Source organism: Opisthocomus hoazin, chromosome 8, assembly GCF_030867145.1.
Source record: "Opisthocomus hoazin isolate bOpiHoa1 chromosome 8, bOpiHoa1.hap1, whole genome shotgun sequence".
In the NCBI taxonomy this organism is placed as follows: Eukaryota; Metazoa; Chordata; class Aves; order Opisthocomiformes; family Opisthocomidae; genus Opisthocomus; species Opisthocomus hoazin.
In genome coordinates, this window is record NC_134421.1 from 66051071 (window position 1) to 66065569 (window position 14499).

At 42.9% G+C, this 14499-nt stretch overlaps 1 protein-coding gene across 1 annotated transcript in view; it reads right to left on the reverse strand.

Moving 5' to 3' along the window:
- ELAPOR2 (endosome-lysosome associated apoptosis and autophagy regulator family member 2) overlaps positions 1 to 14499 on the reverse strand; it is a 104288-nt gene that overhangs the window by 13647 nt on the left and 76142 nt on the right. Inside the window, exons 9-17 of the mRNA XM_075428779.1 lie at positions 13291 to 13471; positions 12437 to 12565; positions 11380 to 11470; positions 9133 to 9235; positions 7817 to 7954; positions 7269 to 7532; positions 6210 to 6383; positions 4562 to 4751; positions 578 to 674 (exon numbers count right to left, since the gene is read on the reverse strand). Coding sequence (XP_075284894.1) covers positions 578 to 674; positions 4562 to 4751; positions 6210 to 6383; positions 7269 to 7532; positions 7817 to 7954; positions 9133 to 9235; positions 11380 to 11470; positions 12437 to 12565; positions 13291 to 13471 — 1367 coding nt within the window. The remainder of the gene's footprint in view (positions 1 to 577; positions 675 to 4561; positions 4752 to 6209; positions 6384 to 7268; positions 7533 to 7816; positions 7955 to 9132; positions 9236 to 11379; positions 11471 to 12436; positions 12566 to 13290; positions 13472 to 14499) is intronic.

Here is a 14499-nt window from a genome sequence, read left to right on the forward strand (position 1 = left end):
TAGATATGTGCCTTAAAATAAGCTCAATAGCCCCACGGGCTCCAGAGTCCAAGCTTAGCAACCCAGTTCATACGCAGCCACCAGCATGCAGACATCTTAATTGAGGTGATCTTCGAGATAATTCTTACTCAAGCTGAGGTATTTTTATTAAGGAAAGTGAAGAATAGGAAAAGCACACTAGCAGCTATGCAGGTTGGAACAATAATTTTTAATGTTGATTAGTTTGTTTTTCTAACATGAAAGTAAATACAAATCAATGTGAAAGAAAATATACAACTGGAAGTGGACATATAAAAGCCACATATAAGACATTATGGAAAGGAACACGACACTGGAAGTGGCACCTGGATGAATTAGAGCTCCAGTATCGTTCTCTACAGTTCAAATATAATTTATATTTGAGTAAACAGTGTTTGCTGATTTTATAAATGTTCTTCAATGTGCCAGTCAATATCAGCCAGATACTGACTAAAGTGACAAAGATTAAAGGTGGATTAAAGATCTCCCCTCACAGTTTTAGCTTTCTTTAAACAAATGAAGAAATTTGACATACAAATAAACAGTATTTTTTACCTACTTGTAAAAGAAATGCACATCAGGTATTTTGCTTGGAGAGGGAGGAAACACGTCTGTCTTGATGCTGATGTTTTCCAGTGTTGTTTCAACAGTAGCTCCTAAAATTTGAGAAGGAAAAAAAAAAGGAACAAGTTAAGAATGGATTTCTGAGGGGTTCACATATAACATTTTCTCAGTCTGAAAGGTATGAGTCTCACTTAATAGCATTTAATGACATCACTATACATTCTACAATTTCTTCTATTCTAACTAAACCTTGCAGATCTGTATGTTCCTCATAGAGTCTGGTTTCCTCATATAAACATAACAAAACAAAAAATAATAAAACAACACCAGTGTAAATAAGTTTTACTTTTTTGTATGAATTCACAGCAATCACAGGATATTACAGAATCACTGAATAATTTAGGTTGGGAAAGGACCACTGAAGATATCTGATCCAATCAACTGCTCAGTGCATATGCCTTGAATGTGTAACCCTAACACATCATAACCACGTAACACCCTGAGCAACCTGCAGTACCTTGGGAGAAAAACTGAAAGATGCAACAACAAGATTCAGAAAGATTATGGGGTTGTAGGCAAGCCTTGGTGGCACATTTTGGAACAAATGACAGGCTGGTGTGTGGAACACACAGGCTACACAGATCTGCATGGATTTTGGAGAAGAGCTGAGAAAGAGGAAAATTCAAGTCACCAAAGTTCTTAGAGATCCTTCCAACCCCATGAACCAAAGAAGACAGAAAATATTGGTGCTGCATGGCAACATTTCAAAAGAGGGAGATGTACGAATGGGACAGGTTGCATCCTTCTAGTAAGGTGAAAACTTGCTAGGACAATAAGAAAAAGTAGCATCAGCCAACAGCTGGAGGGAAGATGGGAAAGACTGAAGAAAAGAAGTTTTCCACTTGTTCTTGTAACAGTTCTGAGAGCCTAGATGAATTCTTGGGACTTTGACTTGACTCACATTACATTTGGGAGGACGATTCACACAGCTGGAAAATCCATGTCTGGTTATAATCCTTTTAGGTAAACACAGTAGATAACAAAGGTGACAGTTTTCACTAGACACTACTACCTGGTGTAGGACAAATCAGAGCCTGGGACTGTGAAAGCACATGGAGCGATGTGCTCAGTAACATTGCTCAGGAGGGCTTGCAGGTGAAGGACAGCTACAGAACATCACGTCAACAGACAGAACAAAATGAGCTGCACTGCAGCAACCATCAGGAGCATGTGCAGAAAGATGCCAGGTCATGTGGAGAGGCCTCCATTCGGCGAACATATGCTGACATCAGCAAAGACAATCATCTCCTCCCATCAAAGGCACTGCATCGAACACAGGGTAACTTGAATTCAAATTGCAACACAATGGACAGTTACTCACTAGTCTGGAAGATGATAGCTCATAGGCACCTTATTGTAGTTAACAGAGGCAATAAGAGAATATTCCCATCCAATACGCAGCACCACAGAGACAGCATCTCAAAGTGCATTTTCTCAAAAATAAGAACACTAGAAACAAAATCAAGTGTGAAAAAGAATACGTCATTCTTCAGAGGATATTAATTATATGGCTAAAAAGCCACAATGACTCTCTCATGAATGACAATTGCTTTGACTAAGAGTCCACTTTGGATCAGAACAGCAGTAAAAGAGCAAATCAGATAAAAACACTGGCATAAGCTTAATGGAGGGGGAATAGGAAATAAAAAAAAATCAGAAGTTATGAGCTACAGAAAAATGCTAAGCGATGCTAAAGACTTCAGGGAAACGCCTGTGTTTGGCAGCACTAGAAAAACTTTAAGATTGGAGCTTTTTAGAAATATTACAAATAAAAGTACATCTTATGGACAGGAAAGGCAAACTTCAACCTTTTTAAAACATAACAATTGTGATAAAGAAAAGGCAGCAGAAGAGCTTGTTGTCTTTTCTCTGTATTAGGAAAAATTCAGGACTATCTCCTTGCTTTCCAAGGCAATGACTGAACACCTCGTTCCTTCGGTGGCAGGCAAGGATATTGGCATCTACTTGGCATGCATGTTTATAAATTAGCAAACCCATACCTAAGAGTGACCTTTAATAGAGCTTTTAATGATAGGAAATGTCAAAAGACTGATGGAGAGGGGATACAGTGAGTGAAATTACAACGTGGCTAACGTGATGAGGCAAAATAACAGGAATGGTAATCGGAAGATGGGTTTCAGTTAATGGATAGGTACACAATGAGTGACAGTCAACATGAATTTATGGAGAACAGCTCCTGGTGAACAAATCTGACTTAATTCCTTGAGTGCTGATGAATTTGGTTGCTAAAGAAAATTATGTAAATTTATCAGGTATTTCACTAATTACCACATGAGATTCTAATTAAAAAGTTAGCAGTGTATTATCAATTAAGCACACACTCTGGATTAAAAATTATTTAACTAACTAATTATAAAACTATCTGGCATGGGAAATTGTCATCAAATGTGGTATGTCTCCAGGCTTCTCTAGGCATTGATATTGGAGTCCCAAAATGCAAGATTATCATCAGGGATCTGCAAGTAAGTATATAATCACTGTTGGTAAAGTGTGTAGATGAGACAAAGATTAAGAGGAACAGGAATAAAATACACAGCAACTTGATTCACTTAGTAAGTTGGTCCCAGTCAAACTAAGCATATTTTAGTGCAGACAAGTGCAGCAGGAGATGAAGGCCAGTCCTAAGGAAGAGAGAATTTCCCTGGGAAAATGTAACTTTGAAAAAGATCTAGAGTGGACATCAGATCCAAGAAGCCATCATGAAATCCCATGAGTCTGAAGAAAGAAGGACTCAGGGATTCCATCCTTGCAGTTAAATACAATATGGAAGTGATTTGTATTGTGATTATAGTGAATTAAATACTGGAATGCTGTCCCATTCTAATGCCCAGGCTTTAAGAAAATATTTATTATATTTTCAAGTTACAGAGGCTGCAGAAAGAGCCCCAAAAGTTATTCAAAATCTTGAGAGAAATACATGATGGCATGAGACTGAGAAGAACTCGGTCTACTTAGTTTATCAGAAGAGCAGAAAGGGAGGGTGTGATGATTCCATTACACAAAATATTTCTCCGAAGAGGAAAAGGTGGGTGTGAAGTGGAGAAAGAATAACAAGAAGCAAGAGCTGAAAACTGAAAAATTCAAACAGCAAACAAGTCTGCTTTAAAACAAAATACAGAGACAGTGTTTGACCAGTGGAAAAAATATCAATGACTGTGGCAAAGCTTTTATTTCTGGCAGTCCTAAAAGTCCAGGTTGAATGCTCTTCCAAAGACGTGCTTTTGTCAAATCTGAGTTTCTGGGCTCAGCGCCAGGGAGGAAGCACAAACACTCCGTGCCTGTAGTGGATAGGTGAGCAGACTAAATGACTTCATTGCCTAATCTGGCCTTGGACTCTGGGAACTTGCAAGCCAGAGCAATGCAAGACTTCACAATGTGCATGGCCCCATGCTGCCCTAAGCATCCTCCTTCCTTGCCTAATTACGTCCCAGCACCAGCTTCTTCTGAAATTGCCCGAGCGGGGACTTGGCATGGGCAGAAACACTTGGACTAATGTGACTACTACAGTGACTGGTCTTGCCCTGCATGAGGTGGGTGGGAAACATGAAAGAAAACCAGTACTTTTTAATTATATTCTCCAGATTTTTGTGCTGAAATTCTAGGCACCATGGGACCCACCAGATCAAACACAGGGAAGAGTGAGTAATACGGGCATGGAAAACAAAGCATGGGGGCAGCGCTTGCTGTTCTCCTCCAGCCATCAGCTGAACCGAATCAGCAGCAAAAAGCAATGGCATCTGTCCAGATCCGCTTCACAGCTCAGGAACAAAGTAGGACTGAATCTTGGGCTACTCCTTCACTCTTTCCCCAAGGTAATGCAGCACTACTGAGCTGAGAAGGATTTACTCTGCAGCCCTAAACATACGAGAGTACACCCATGGTAACAATAACCATGTACCTAAGAACCTGTCAGCAAGGCTGTTGGACTGCAGAGCCAGGGCTGTTCGGAAACCTTTGCTATCCGACGGGATGATGGTGGACTGACAGACAAAAGCTCCCACAAAATTGGAAAAATCTTCTGATTCTGCAACCATGTCCTTCAGAGTAACATCTGTGATATTGTCAGTGCAAATAGCCATCTTCTTCCCCTGTGGACAATCAGGAAAAAAAAGGGAAGCTGTTGGTTGTTGATAAGACATGAAAAATTTTGGGAAAGGAGAGATTGCAAGCCTCCTGACCACGAACTGAATGAGTTTCATTACCGCACCTTAGAAACAACTTGACGTTTCTATCATGAGAGGGATAAATTGCAACAACAAACTGTGCCATTGTGAAAACTCCGATTAAAGCCTTGTACAGACCCAGAAACCTCTCGTATGTGTCTTATTAGAAACCTGTGCTATGAAGCACTCTTCTTTGTTTATCTTGATAGCACAGTGTTTACTTGCTGATAGCAAAATGGCTTGCAAAGGAAAACCCTATTTCCCTTGCCTTTAAATAATATACTGTAGAATACCTCTTTATTTGGGATTTAATCCAGGTAAAATATTTTCAAAGCACAAATACATGAATTCCCTAAACAGACATATAGTCTTCAAGGCTGCATTAGTGCCACAAGTCAAGACAAGTGCTAGAATCTCAGAGCAACAGCAATGAAAGATAAATCACCAGACTCAGTTGTCCTAATAAAATGCCAAGCACTCACGACCTAATCGTAAGGTTGGTAGTACTGTAGTACCATCGTACTAGTTTGGGAAGATGAAGACCACATCAACAGGGCAGAGAGCATATCTGTACCTTTGCGGATCTAGTTGTCAGCAGCTCTAATCCAGCTGGTACTTAAACACATATTTAAGCCTAGAAGTATGCAAAACACTGTAAAGAAATGTGACTACTCATTTGCCTCAACTCATGCAAACCCTTTGGTACATGGGAAAGAGACTTCAGAACTTTACAGGGCTGAACATTAATGCAAACTACATGCATTGGCTGTCATGGAACAATACACATCACTGGTACTACCCTGAAACTTCAGCATACGTATGTGACAACACGGTCTGGTACAGTCCAAGCCCCAGACAGAAAAATCTTGACTCTGGGGCAGAGACTGCACTCATGGACTAAACACATTTTTCCATCACTTTAAAAGGGTGCAGTCAAAGTCAGCAACAGAGAGCAGCGTGACCAGGGGCTCTGCTGACAGCAACATCTCCAGCCAAGTCACAAGGGAAACATATGGAAAGAAGCCGGCACCTGAAAAACTCAGACTCTTCACTTGAGTTCCTTGGTAGTAGCACAAAAAGTCAGGGTTGTGACCCAAGTGACGTGAAGGCACAAGAACCAACAAAAGGTAAGGATGTGACAGGGATTTTCTTCTGAGCATTATTTATGCCTAAAACACTGTCACCTCTGCTCTAGAATATCACTTGGCTGCTCAAAAGTCCTCTTGCACTGCCAGGCAACGTCCAGAGGGAAGTGTTTGCATGGCATCAGTGACAGCTCAGTTGTAGGAAAGTCCTCGTCCTGTCTCATGGTGATCCCACAGAGCATGAATGCTGGGCAGCAAAATTGGTTAATCCCCCAACCCCCAATACAGCCAAGCTCACCTCATTCCCACACAGACTGATATTAAAGAAGTGAAAGAACTTGGTCCCTCGGGAGGTGAAACTGGGTCCGCTCATCAATGAGCCCACCTGGCTGAGGTTGCTAAAATCGTAATTCAGGCTCTGGTTATCCTTGAAGTATGACACCAGGCAGTCACTGAAGCAGGCAGAGTGGTCCTTCAGAGAAGGAGAGGTATCCATTAAAGAGCAGTTATGGACTGTTCACCCGGGAGTTAAAGCAAGCAGGTGCAAACAGGACTGCTTTCATTGCTAAGGATGGAGGAGAACTTTGTCCTATTCCAGTAATTCACGTTACCCTTGGGAGAATTCCCATTCCTGTTTCAGTCCCTTGCAATCACATATCAGGACTTCAGTGTTCCCTAAGCCTGGCTTTTCTGCTGTCCACTGCATTAGCTAAGAACATGCAGTTTCTTGCTTTGATTTGTAGTGGGTGCTTTTAGGATCCCAGTGTCCCAGCTGAAAGCCCTTTAGATAGACAAAAACACAGTCTCAGTTACACTTGCATCTTGCGAAGGAAGCACAAGAAACAGCTCAAGAAACAGGGACAGGATATGAACCCAGCTGGAGACAGGAAGAATATGAACAAATTGGAGCAGTCCTTCGAGTCCCCGTGCAGGTCCTTGCTAAAGCACAGTGTATACAATAAATGTTTACCTGTGCTCAAGGACAATTTCATTTAGGAGGAACTTGTTACAGGTTCCTAAAGGCACAGAAACATCATCCAGCTGAGGAAGTCCCTGACTTTCAAACAGCAGGAGTCTGGGACAGTTTTAGGTAGTGGTAATGTATATGCTTACCAGTACAGCTTCTTGACATTAATCTTTTTTTGAGCTAGATAGGTCAATTTTATCCTCTTTTTGCATATTTACAAACAGAAATTAGATGAGGGACTTAACTGGAAGAGTGGGATCATTGGTTATAATTACACTGCAATGCTCACAAGGCACATACCTGTAGGAAAGCACTAAAACCGGCCCTTTGAGTGCTTATATCCCAATAAACCCTGTCTGCCCACCGCCCAGAGACACTCTGTTTGTGTACCTTGGTGCTCTTGCTCCCAGGCCCACACGGGATGCAGGCATCCCTGCCATAGACCTGGTGGATGGACAGGAAGGTGTTGGCCGGACACTCCTTGCACTGGCTGGTCTCCTTCTCGATGTAGTGTCCTGCTGGGCAGGGCACGCAGGACGAGCCAGACTGCTCAGAGCCCAGCGCACAGGCCCGGCAAGAAGATGCAACTCCATCCACTGCGTTAGTCACCGTGATGGAGTAGATCTTTGCCATGTCATTGATGAACTGTCTGCTCTGCAACGAGAGCCAAGAAAACCACTCTGCTGTCATAACACCGTTTCATTCAGACATTAACCACAGCTCTATGCACCAGTGCATCGATTCAGGGATTGACTTATGCATGCGTCTGTCTTTCAATATGGATGGTTTATCTACAGCTGCTTCCCAAGGGACACTATATGGTGACAACCACTCCCCCGTTACAAGACGCCTGTGAGCTTCACGGAGGGCAAGAGCTCTGGCAGTGAGTGTCCAAGGAAAGCTGTGCTGTAAAGCCCTATACATAAAGAAGTACTTACATCTTGGCCTTCGTTTATTCTCTGAAAGGCCCAGGTGAAGGTGAAGGAAGCATTTTTGGAGATGATGTGAGTGTAGGATTGTTTCTCTTTACTTCTTTCCCATGATTCCACCACATTGGTATTTTTTCGATTAACATCCTATATAATGGACATCAATTTTTTTTTTTTTTAAATGAGAAGTGTGGTCATACTACACCAGTGTTTTAACATATAGAGATTAAAATACATAAATGACTTTACAATTGCATTTAACGTTCAATAAAGGAGAGCAAACATCTTTATTCTGTTTTCCACCACTAGCGATTTTTTAATTGAGAATGAGTGTCTATTCCAAAAGATGCTCAAATTCACACAACAGTTTAGTTCAAAGCCCTATAGCAGTATATAAAAGTTATGTGGACAGATTCAGCACACTGGTTCTTTCAGATTTAAAGTTCTGTTTATGTATGTGGGTACCAAAGCACAGAAAGGGGAAGGCCAAAATTCAAAGAAAAATTGTAGTGTCTCTAGTGACACAGAGCTGGGGCCAATAAGAGAGTGTCAAAGTTTACACGAGAAAAAACAATCTATGTTCGTGTTTCTTATTCTTCATGAGCTATAAATGTTCCAGTGAAAGATGCTTTTCCTTTAAAACAGATTCCTTTAAATTACCGCTAAAGGCAGATTCCTTATAATCACCATCTAATTTCCACTTAATTCTCTTTACATTAAAAGCAGCCCTTTAAAGTACCACTAAATACAAACAAAGAAAGACCATCTTCCCTTTGCAATGGAAGGGGCAAGGGAGCTGATGCAGATTCTGTTACCTTCCTCAGCTGATGGACTTTCAGTAAGGAGACAAGGAAAGTAAAAAACATGGCATTTTGCTTTCACAAACAAATGCCTGTTTGCTGCCCTGCTGATCCCCCAGGACACTGACAGAATCAAGACTAAATGTCTGAATTTTCCACTTCCCATCCCTCTGTCCCACAACTGGACTTGTGACTATATTAAACTTCTGGAGGCTAACTCAAATGCACAACAGACACTAACAATTATATCAGTCAGTTTACTGGGAGAAATTTTGGCTCTTTGATGTTCAATGATTGCTTTTAAAATAAACAAATAACCAGGAATGGTTCACAAATCATTTGGTGGAGGAATTTTGCTGGTCATTCATTAAATCCTTCCTGCAAGGGCACTATAGATATTAAACTAATGTCATACATAATCTTAGTCATAATAAACCAAGTGCAACTAATCACGCTTATACAGAGGTATTAAAGTGACATGTGGAATACCAGGCTCTCAGTTATGGAGAGAGAGGTGTCACTCACCGCCATGAAGTACAGCACACAATCTGCTGAACAGATGGTCTCAAAAATAAAAGTAATCCGTCCTAGTTCTGACCCAGTTGCTCCTGTCACTGATGTCGGAGGTCTGTTTAACAGAGAAGGAACGAAACATTTACAAGGCGCTCTCCAGACAGGCAGCAGTCAATCCTTCAAATTGCTTTTTGTACAGCGAGGAAACCATCAAAGTCCTGTCCCATAAAATCTGCCCGTGCAGAACTGCGGAGGCCAGGTCTGCACAGCAGCTCTGCACTGGGTGTTGGGCACAGCAAGATCACTTGTTAAGTGTCTGTCTTCTTCATGGTACAGTTCCTTCCCTACAACCAACACCCAAATTTGACTGTATTGGTAGGGAATCTTGTCACTTAAGTGCATCACATGCTTTAAGTGATTGACACCGATTTAATGGCATCTACCCTCCACTGGTGGGGAGATGCTTTCAGGAGTTGCATGCAAACCAGAAGTATTCAGGGTGCTCCCCTGCAAAGTACTGAACAGTAAACTGGGACATGCCGAGCTTTTCCACGGATACATTTCTTGCCTCTCTTTTATTTTCATGGCTCTTTGCCCATACTGTAAAATAAAAATCAGGGTTTGCTCATTGGGTGTAAGAAGTGACAACCCTCTCAGCTGAGTCACAGCAAAGGGAGGATGAGGTTCATTTTTCCATACCTTACCTGTCTTAACAATTGGCACCTTGTCTGAGCAAGCAGTCTAAGCTCACTCTTAAGAAAGAAGAGCCGCAAGCACCTCACGCAGCTTATTCATCCTGTCTGAGGGTTCAGGAGAGGTGGGATGTCCTGTTATCCTGAGGTGCCTGAATCTCTCCACTGGCTCCAGGGAAAGCACAGACTGTACAGGCTGCCCGGAGCCACAGCACAAAGTAACTTGGGTTTCTGTAAAATACCTTCAGGACAGGCATGAGCATCCACCCCACAGCAGGTTTAGCTGGTTACTTTGGGGTAATTTAGGAACAGAGGGACAGGAATATCTTTTCTCAGTTTCCTGGCTGGCATCTCAGACTGAAGCAAACACTGCTGAAAACCAGTCTTACAGAATTCTCTGCTGCAATCAGCTGACCAGGGACACAGGACTAAAATTCAAGTTTCCCCTTGTCTCTCATTCATGAGATCATAGAATCATAGATCATAGGTTGGAAAAGACCTCTAAGATCATCAAGTCCAGCCATCTACCCAACACCACCATGCCTGCTAAACCATGTCCTGAAGTGCCATGTCTACAAATTTTTCGAACACCTACAGGGATGGGGACTCAACCACCTCCCTGGGCAGCTTGTTGCAATGCCTGACCACTCTTTCAGGAAAGAAATTTTTCCCAACATCCAATCTAAACCTCCCCTGACGCAACTTGAGGCCATTGTCTCTTGTCCTACTTGGGAGAAGAGACCAACAGCCGCCTCACTATAACCTTCTTTCAGGTAGCTGTAGAGAGCAATAAGGTCTCCCCTTCAGCCTCTTCTTCTCCAGACTAAACAGCCCCAGCTCCCTCCACCACTCCTCACAGGACTTGTTCTCCAGACCCCTCACCAGCCTCGTTGCCCTTCTCTGGACACGCTCCAGCCCCTCAATGTCCTTCTTGTAGTGAGGGGCCCAAAACTGAACACAGCACTCCAGGTGCGGCCTCACCAGTGCCGAGTACAGGGGCACGATCCCCTCCCTGCTCCTGCTGCCCACATTGTTCCTGATCCAAGCCAGGATGCCGTTGGCCTTCTTGGCCACCTGGGCACCCTGCTGGCTCATGTTCAGCTGGCTGTCGACCAACACCCCAAGGTCCTTTTCCACTGGGCAGCTTTTCATCCACTCTTCCCCAAGCCTGTAGCGTTGCATGGGATTGTTGTGACCGAAGTGCAGGACCCGGCATTTGGCCTTGTTGAAACTCAGAGAATTGGCCTCGGCCCATCCATCTAGTTGGTCCAGATCCCTCTGCAGAGCCTTCCTACCCTCAAGCAGATCGACACTCCCACCCAACTTGGTGTCATCTGCAAACTTCCTGAGGGACCACTCAGTCCCCTCATCCACATCACTGATAAAGATGTTAAACAAGACCAGACCCAAAACTGAGCCCAAAACTGAGCCAACAAGACTCAGACCCCAAAACTGAGACCATTGCACTTCAGAAAGCAAAACTTGCTTCATTCCAGGGGTAATGGGAAATAGCTGTAAAAGGCAGGGATAAATGAGAAATAGATTAAAAAAACCTCCCGTTCCTTACTTAAATCCTGGGATGTGCAGGTTCAAGATTAGATAGTCATTGTCAGAGCCTCCTGCCCCGCTCTGGATGTGGTCACCAGCAACCTCCCAACCTTCACAGAATAAAAAAAGATGAAAAAACTTTCACAAAATGGATGGTTTCTGGGTCATATGGCAAAAAATTTCTATGTTACCACACTTTTTTAAGCAATTCAGTACTTCAGTATATTTTAAAGGTGACTGTTATAAACTATAGAGCAGTATGCTTTTGAATGAAAAATTTTAGTAATCATACGAACTGCTGATTTTATAGGCAAATGTCATGTTGAAATCAGCAAAGCAATTGAAATTCCCTGACCTGTGCTGTGCAGCTAAAGGGGGATGGTCCATCTGTTCTCTTCCAGCCTTGAAACAGATGAACCAATGAATCTATGCATTAAACGTTAAGCATATAGTTCAGTGGCCCTCTGCTCAACACGCGTAATTCAAAGTTTGAGTCACATCAGCCTGACAGGGCAGATCAGACTGAGGAAAATCAGCGAAGGCTGGAGGTGGGAGAAGGCCCGAACGGGACCATTTTCACCAGCAAGCTGTGACTGCTCTCTGCTGCAATCTCAGCACACGTGCAGAGAGAAAGCTCTGAGTATTAAGTGAAAAAAAGATCACAGACTTTAATTAAGTTTTCAAAAAGGATTACGTGTGACCTCCAAGGGCATGGTTATCACAAAACATGAAATGAGATAAACTAGAGAGAAGTAAAATGGGTGGGTTTTTTTCAATGGGGATATTCAGATGCATTATAATCTATGGTGGGATAGGTCCTTGGCTGAAGGGACTTCGCACAGGCTGCAGCTCCTGCCCTCTTCTGGTATACAAGCAGAGTTTTCATTTCTTTTTTGATACATACTGACACTGTTTCCTACAGGACTTATCAAGCCTGGTGCAATTAAAGCAAAGGAGGGAGACTGTGTTGTGACCCACACAGTAAAAAGCATATTCATTTTCATGGGTGCTCCACTACAACAGTGATCAGCGCAGGAGAGAGACAGGCACAAAACAACGCAGGGAGTGTGGCTCACCGTTCATTCCATCACACTTTGAGTTGCCGACATTAAAGCAAGACGTCTTCATATTGCCTGGCAGGATGTTCCACCACTTGTACTCAAACCCAAGCGCTGGTTCAGTCCCAGCAGGGCAGGCTTTGCACTCTGCAGGGTGAGAGGGCAGGAAAGCATATCTCAGACAGAGTTTTAAAGAACATAGACATTACTTTTTTACTCTCTGGGACAAGCAATGAGCAAAAAAAATAATTTATTTCTTTACAATTTATCAGCCTAAGACTTACCAGGACCAGAAGAGTGGAAACGAGACCAGCATTTTATAAATTGCAAATCACAACCTCGTGGTAAGTAATCTACAACTGATCCCCCAAGCCACACTTCCTATTTAATGGCTTCAACTGAAGGTTTGTTCTTACCGGCAACCATGTGTTCCCACAAAACACTGTAGGTGACCACTGGGACAATACATCTCAGAATCAACAAGCCAGAATTTAAGCAAGACAATGTTGGCAGTGCTTAAAATGAGATTTTCACAGGGAAGAACTTGGCATGGACAGGAGAATGGGTGAGGAGGAATTACTGTCTTTTAAAGTTCTGATTCCCTTCTCAGAATCCCTTAAAATAACCCTCAGGATGTTTATATCAGCCAAAAACATGCAACCAGAAGACAGCAGGTCAACTTGGAGCAGCCATCCCTGATAAGAAAGGACTTCAGAGAGAAAACAGATATCCAACTCCCTCTCTCCAATGTTATTTCATCAGTATTTTATGCAAAATGAACTCTGATTTATGACGATATATCATTAAACTAAGTCACACACAAGTAGACAACTGCTTTGGGGGACACAAGCAATTATTTTGCGGACTCCTACCCTGTGTCCCATCCGAAAATGTGCCCGGTGGGCAAGGAGTACAGGAAGATGAGGCGTTGTTGTAAAAGCCAGGATTGCAGGGTGGACAATCCTTCCTCTCTCCAGAAGGAGGCAGGGTCAGTGCATCGGGAAGATCCTCTCTGCAGATCTTGGGTTCAATCCATTTGTACATAATCTGAGTCTGGAAGGAGAAGACACTGAGCTCCCATGGTATGTTAGGAAGCTTTAGGACTACATGCACGAGTTAAGGTCCCCCTTGTAAATAAAATAAGGTATTCCCAATGTTTTAGGCCAAAACCAGACCTTGCACATCCAGGACAATAAAGGGAAGGGCAGAGAAGGGAAACAGAAGTGATTGGGTTCACAGGTGATTCCAAGATTTCAGACCTCAAGAGCAAAGCAAAAATGTGAAGCTTAAAACAATTATTAGTGTTCATTCCTATTTATCTAGTGAATTTTCCTATGGAAACATTTCTGAGGAATGTCAGATAAATAATTCTAAAACAACTGCATAAGCAATCTCTGCATTTTAACCACGGTAGCCCAAAACATAACTTCTGCATTATAAAATCTCTTTATTGGAAAGGCATCTGCCAGCAGAGAACACCACAAGTTTTAAATTTTTTCTCCATATTGGCCTCTTCTTTGCAAAGTCCTCAGTTTCTCTCCAGCCATTTTCACCCATTGAGCAACTGCCAAAACCACACAGGAACTCTCCCAACCCCTCTCCAGTCCCTCACATCACATAAGGAGCAGTTTATGAACACTAATGAGTCAGTCCTTGGCTTTACCATATACAAGGGTATCAGCTCTCTGCCATCACCTCTCTTTGAGGAGATAAGTTTTCTGTCTTTAGGAGAAGGCTTAAGTGAGATGCATCACTGTGAAGTTGGGTTTCAAATTTCATCTGACTTAGGTCTATCCCTGAAAGAGTTTAGTATCTCAAGATGAAAATCAGCTGAATTCCAGAGCTGAGAAACCCAACTGGCAAGACTTTAACCTGGCCACAGATCCCCCTTTGAGTACTCCTGCCCTTTGATCCCAGCAGAGCAATCAGGGATCCTTGAGGCCAGAGGCACGGCTACTGAGCTTGGCAGGGGACATTTGACCTTATGAATTTGATCCAGGGCCCTGAGCACACGCCCCTGCCAACCCGGGCATTTTGCTGCTTGCACTCAGGGTTAGCCCCCTCACAGCACAGAGCTGTTC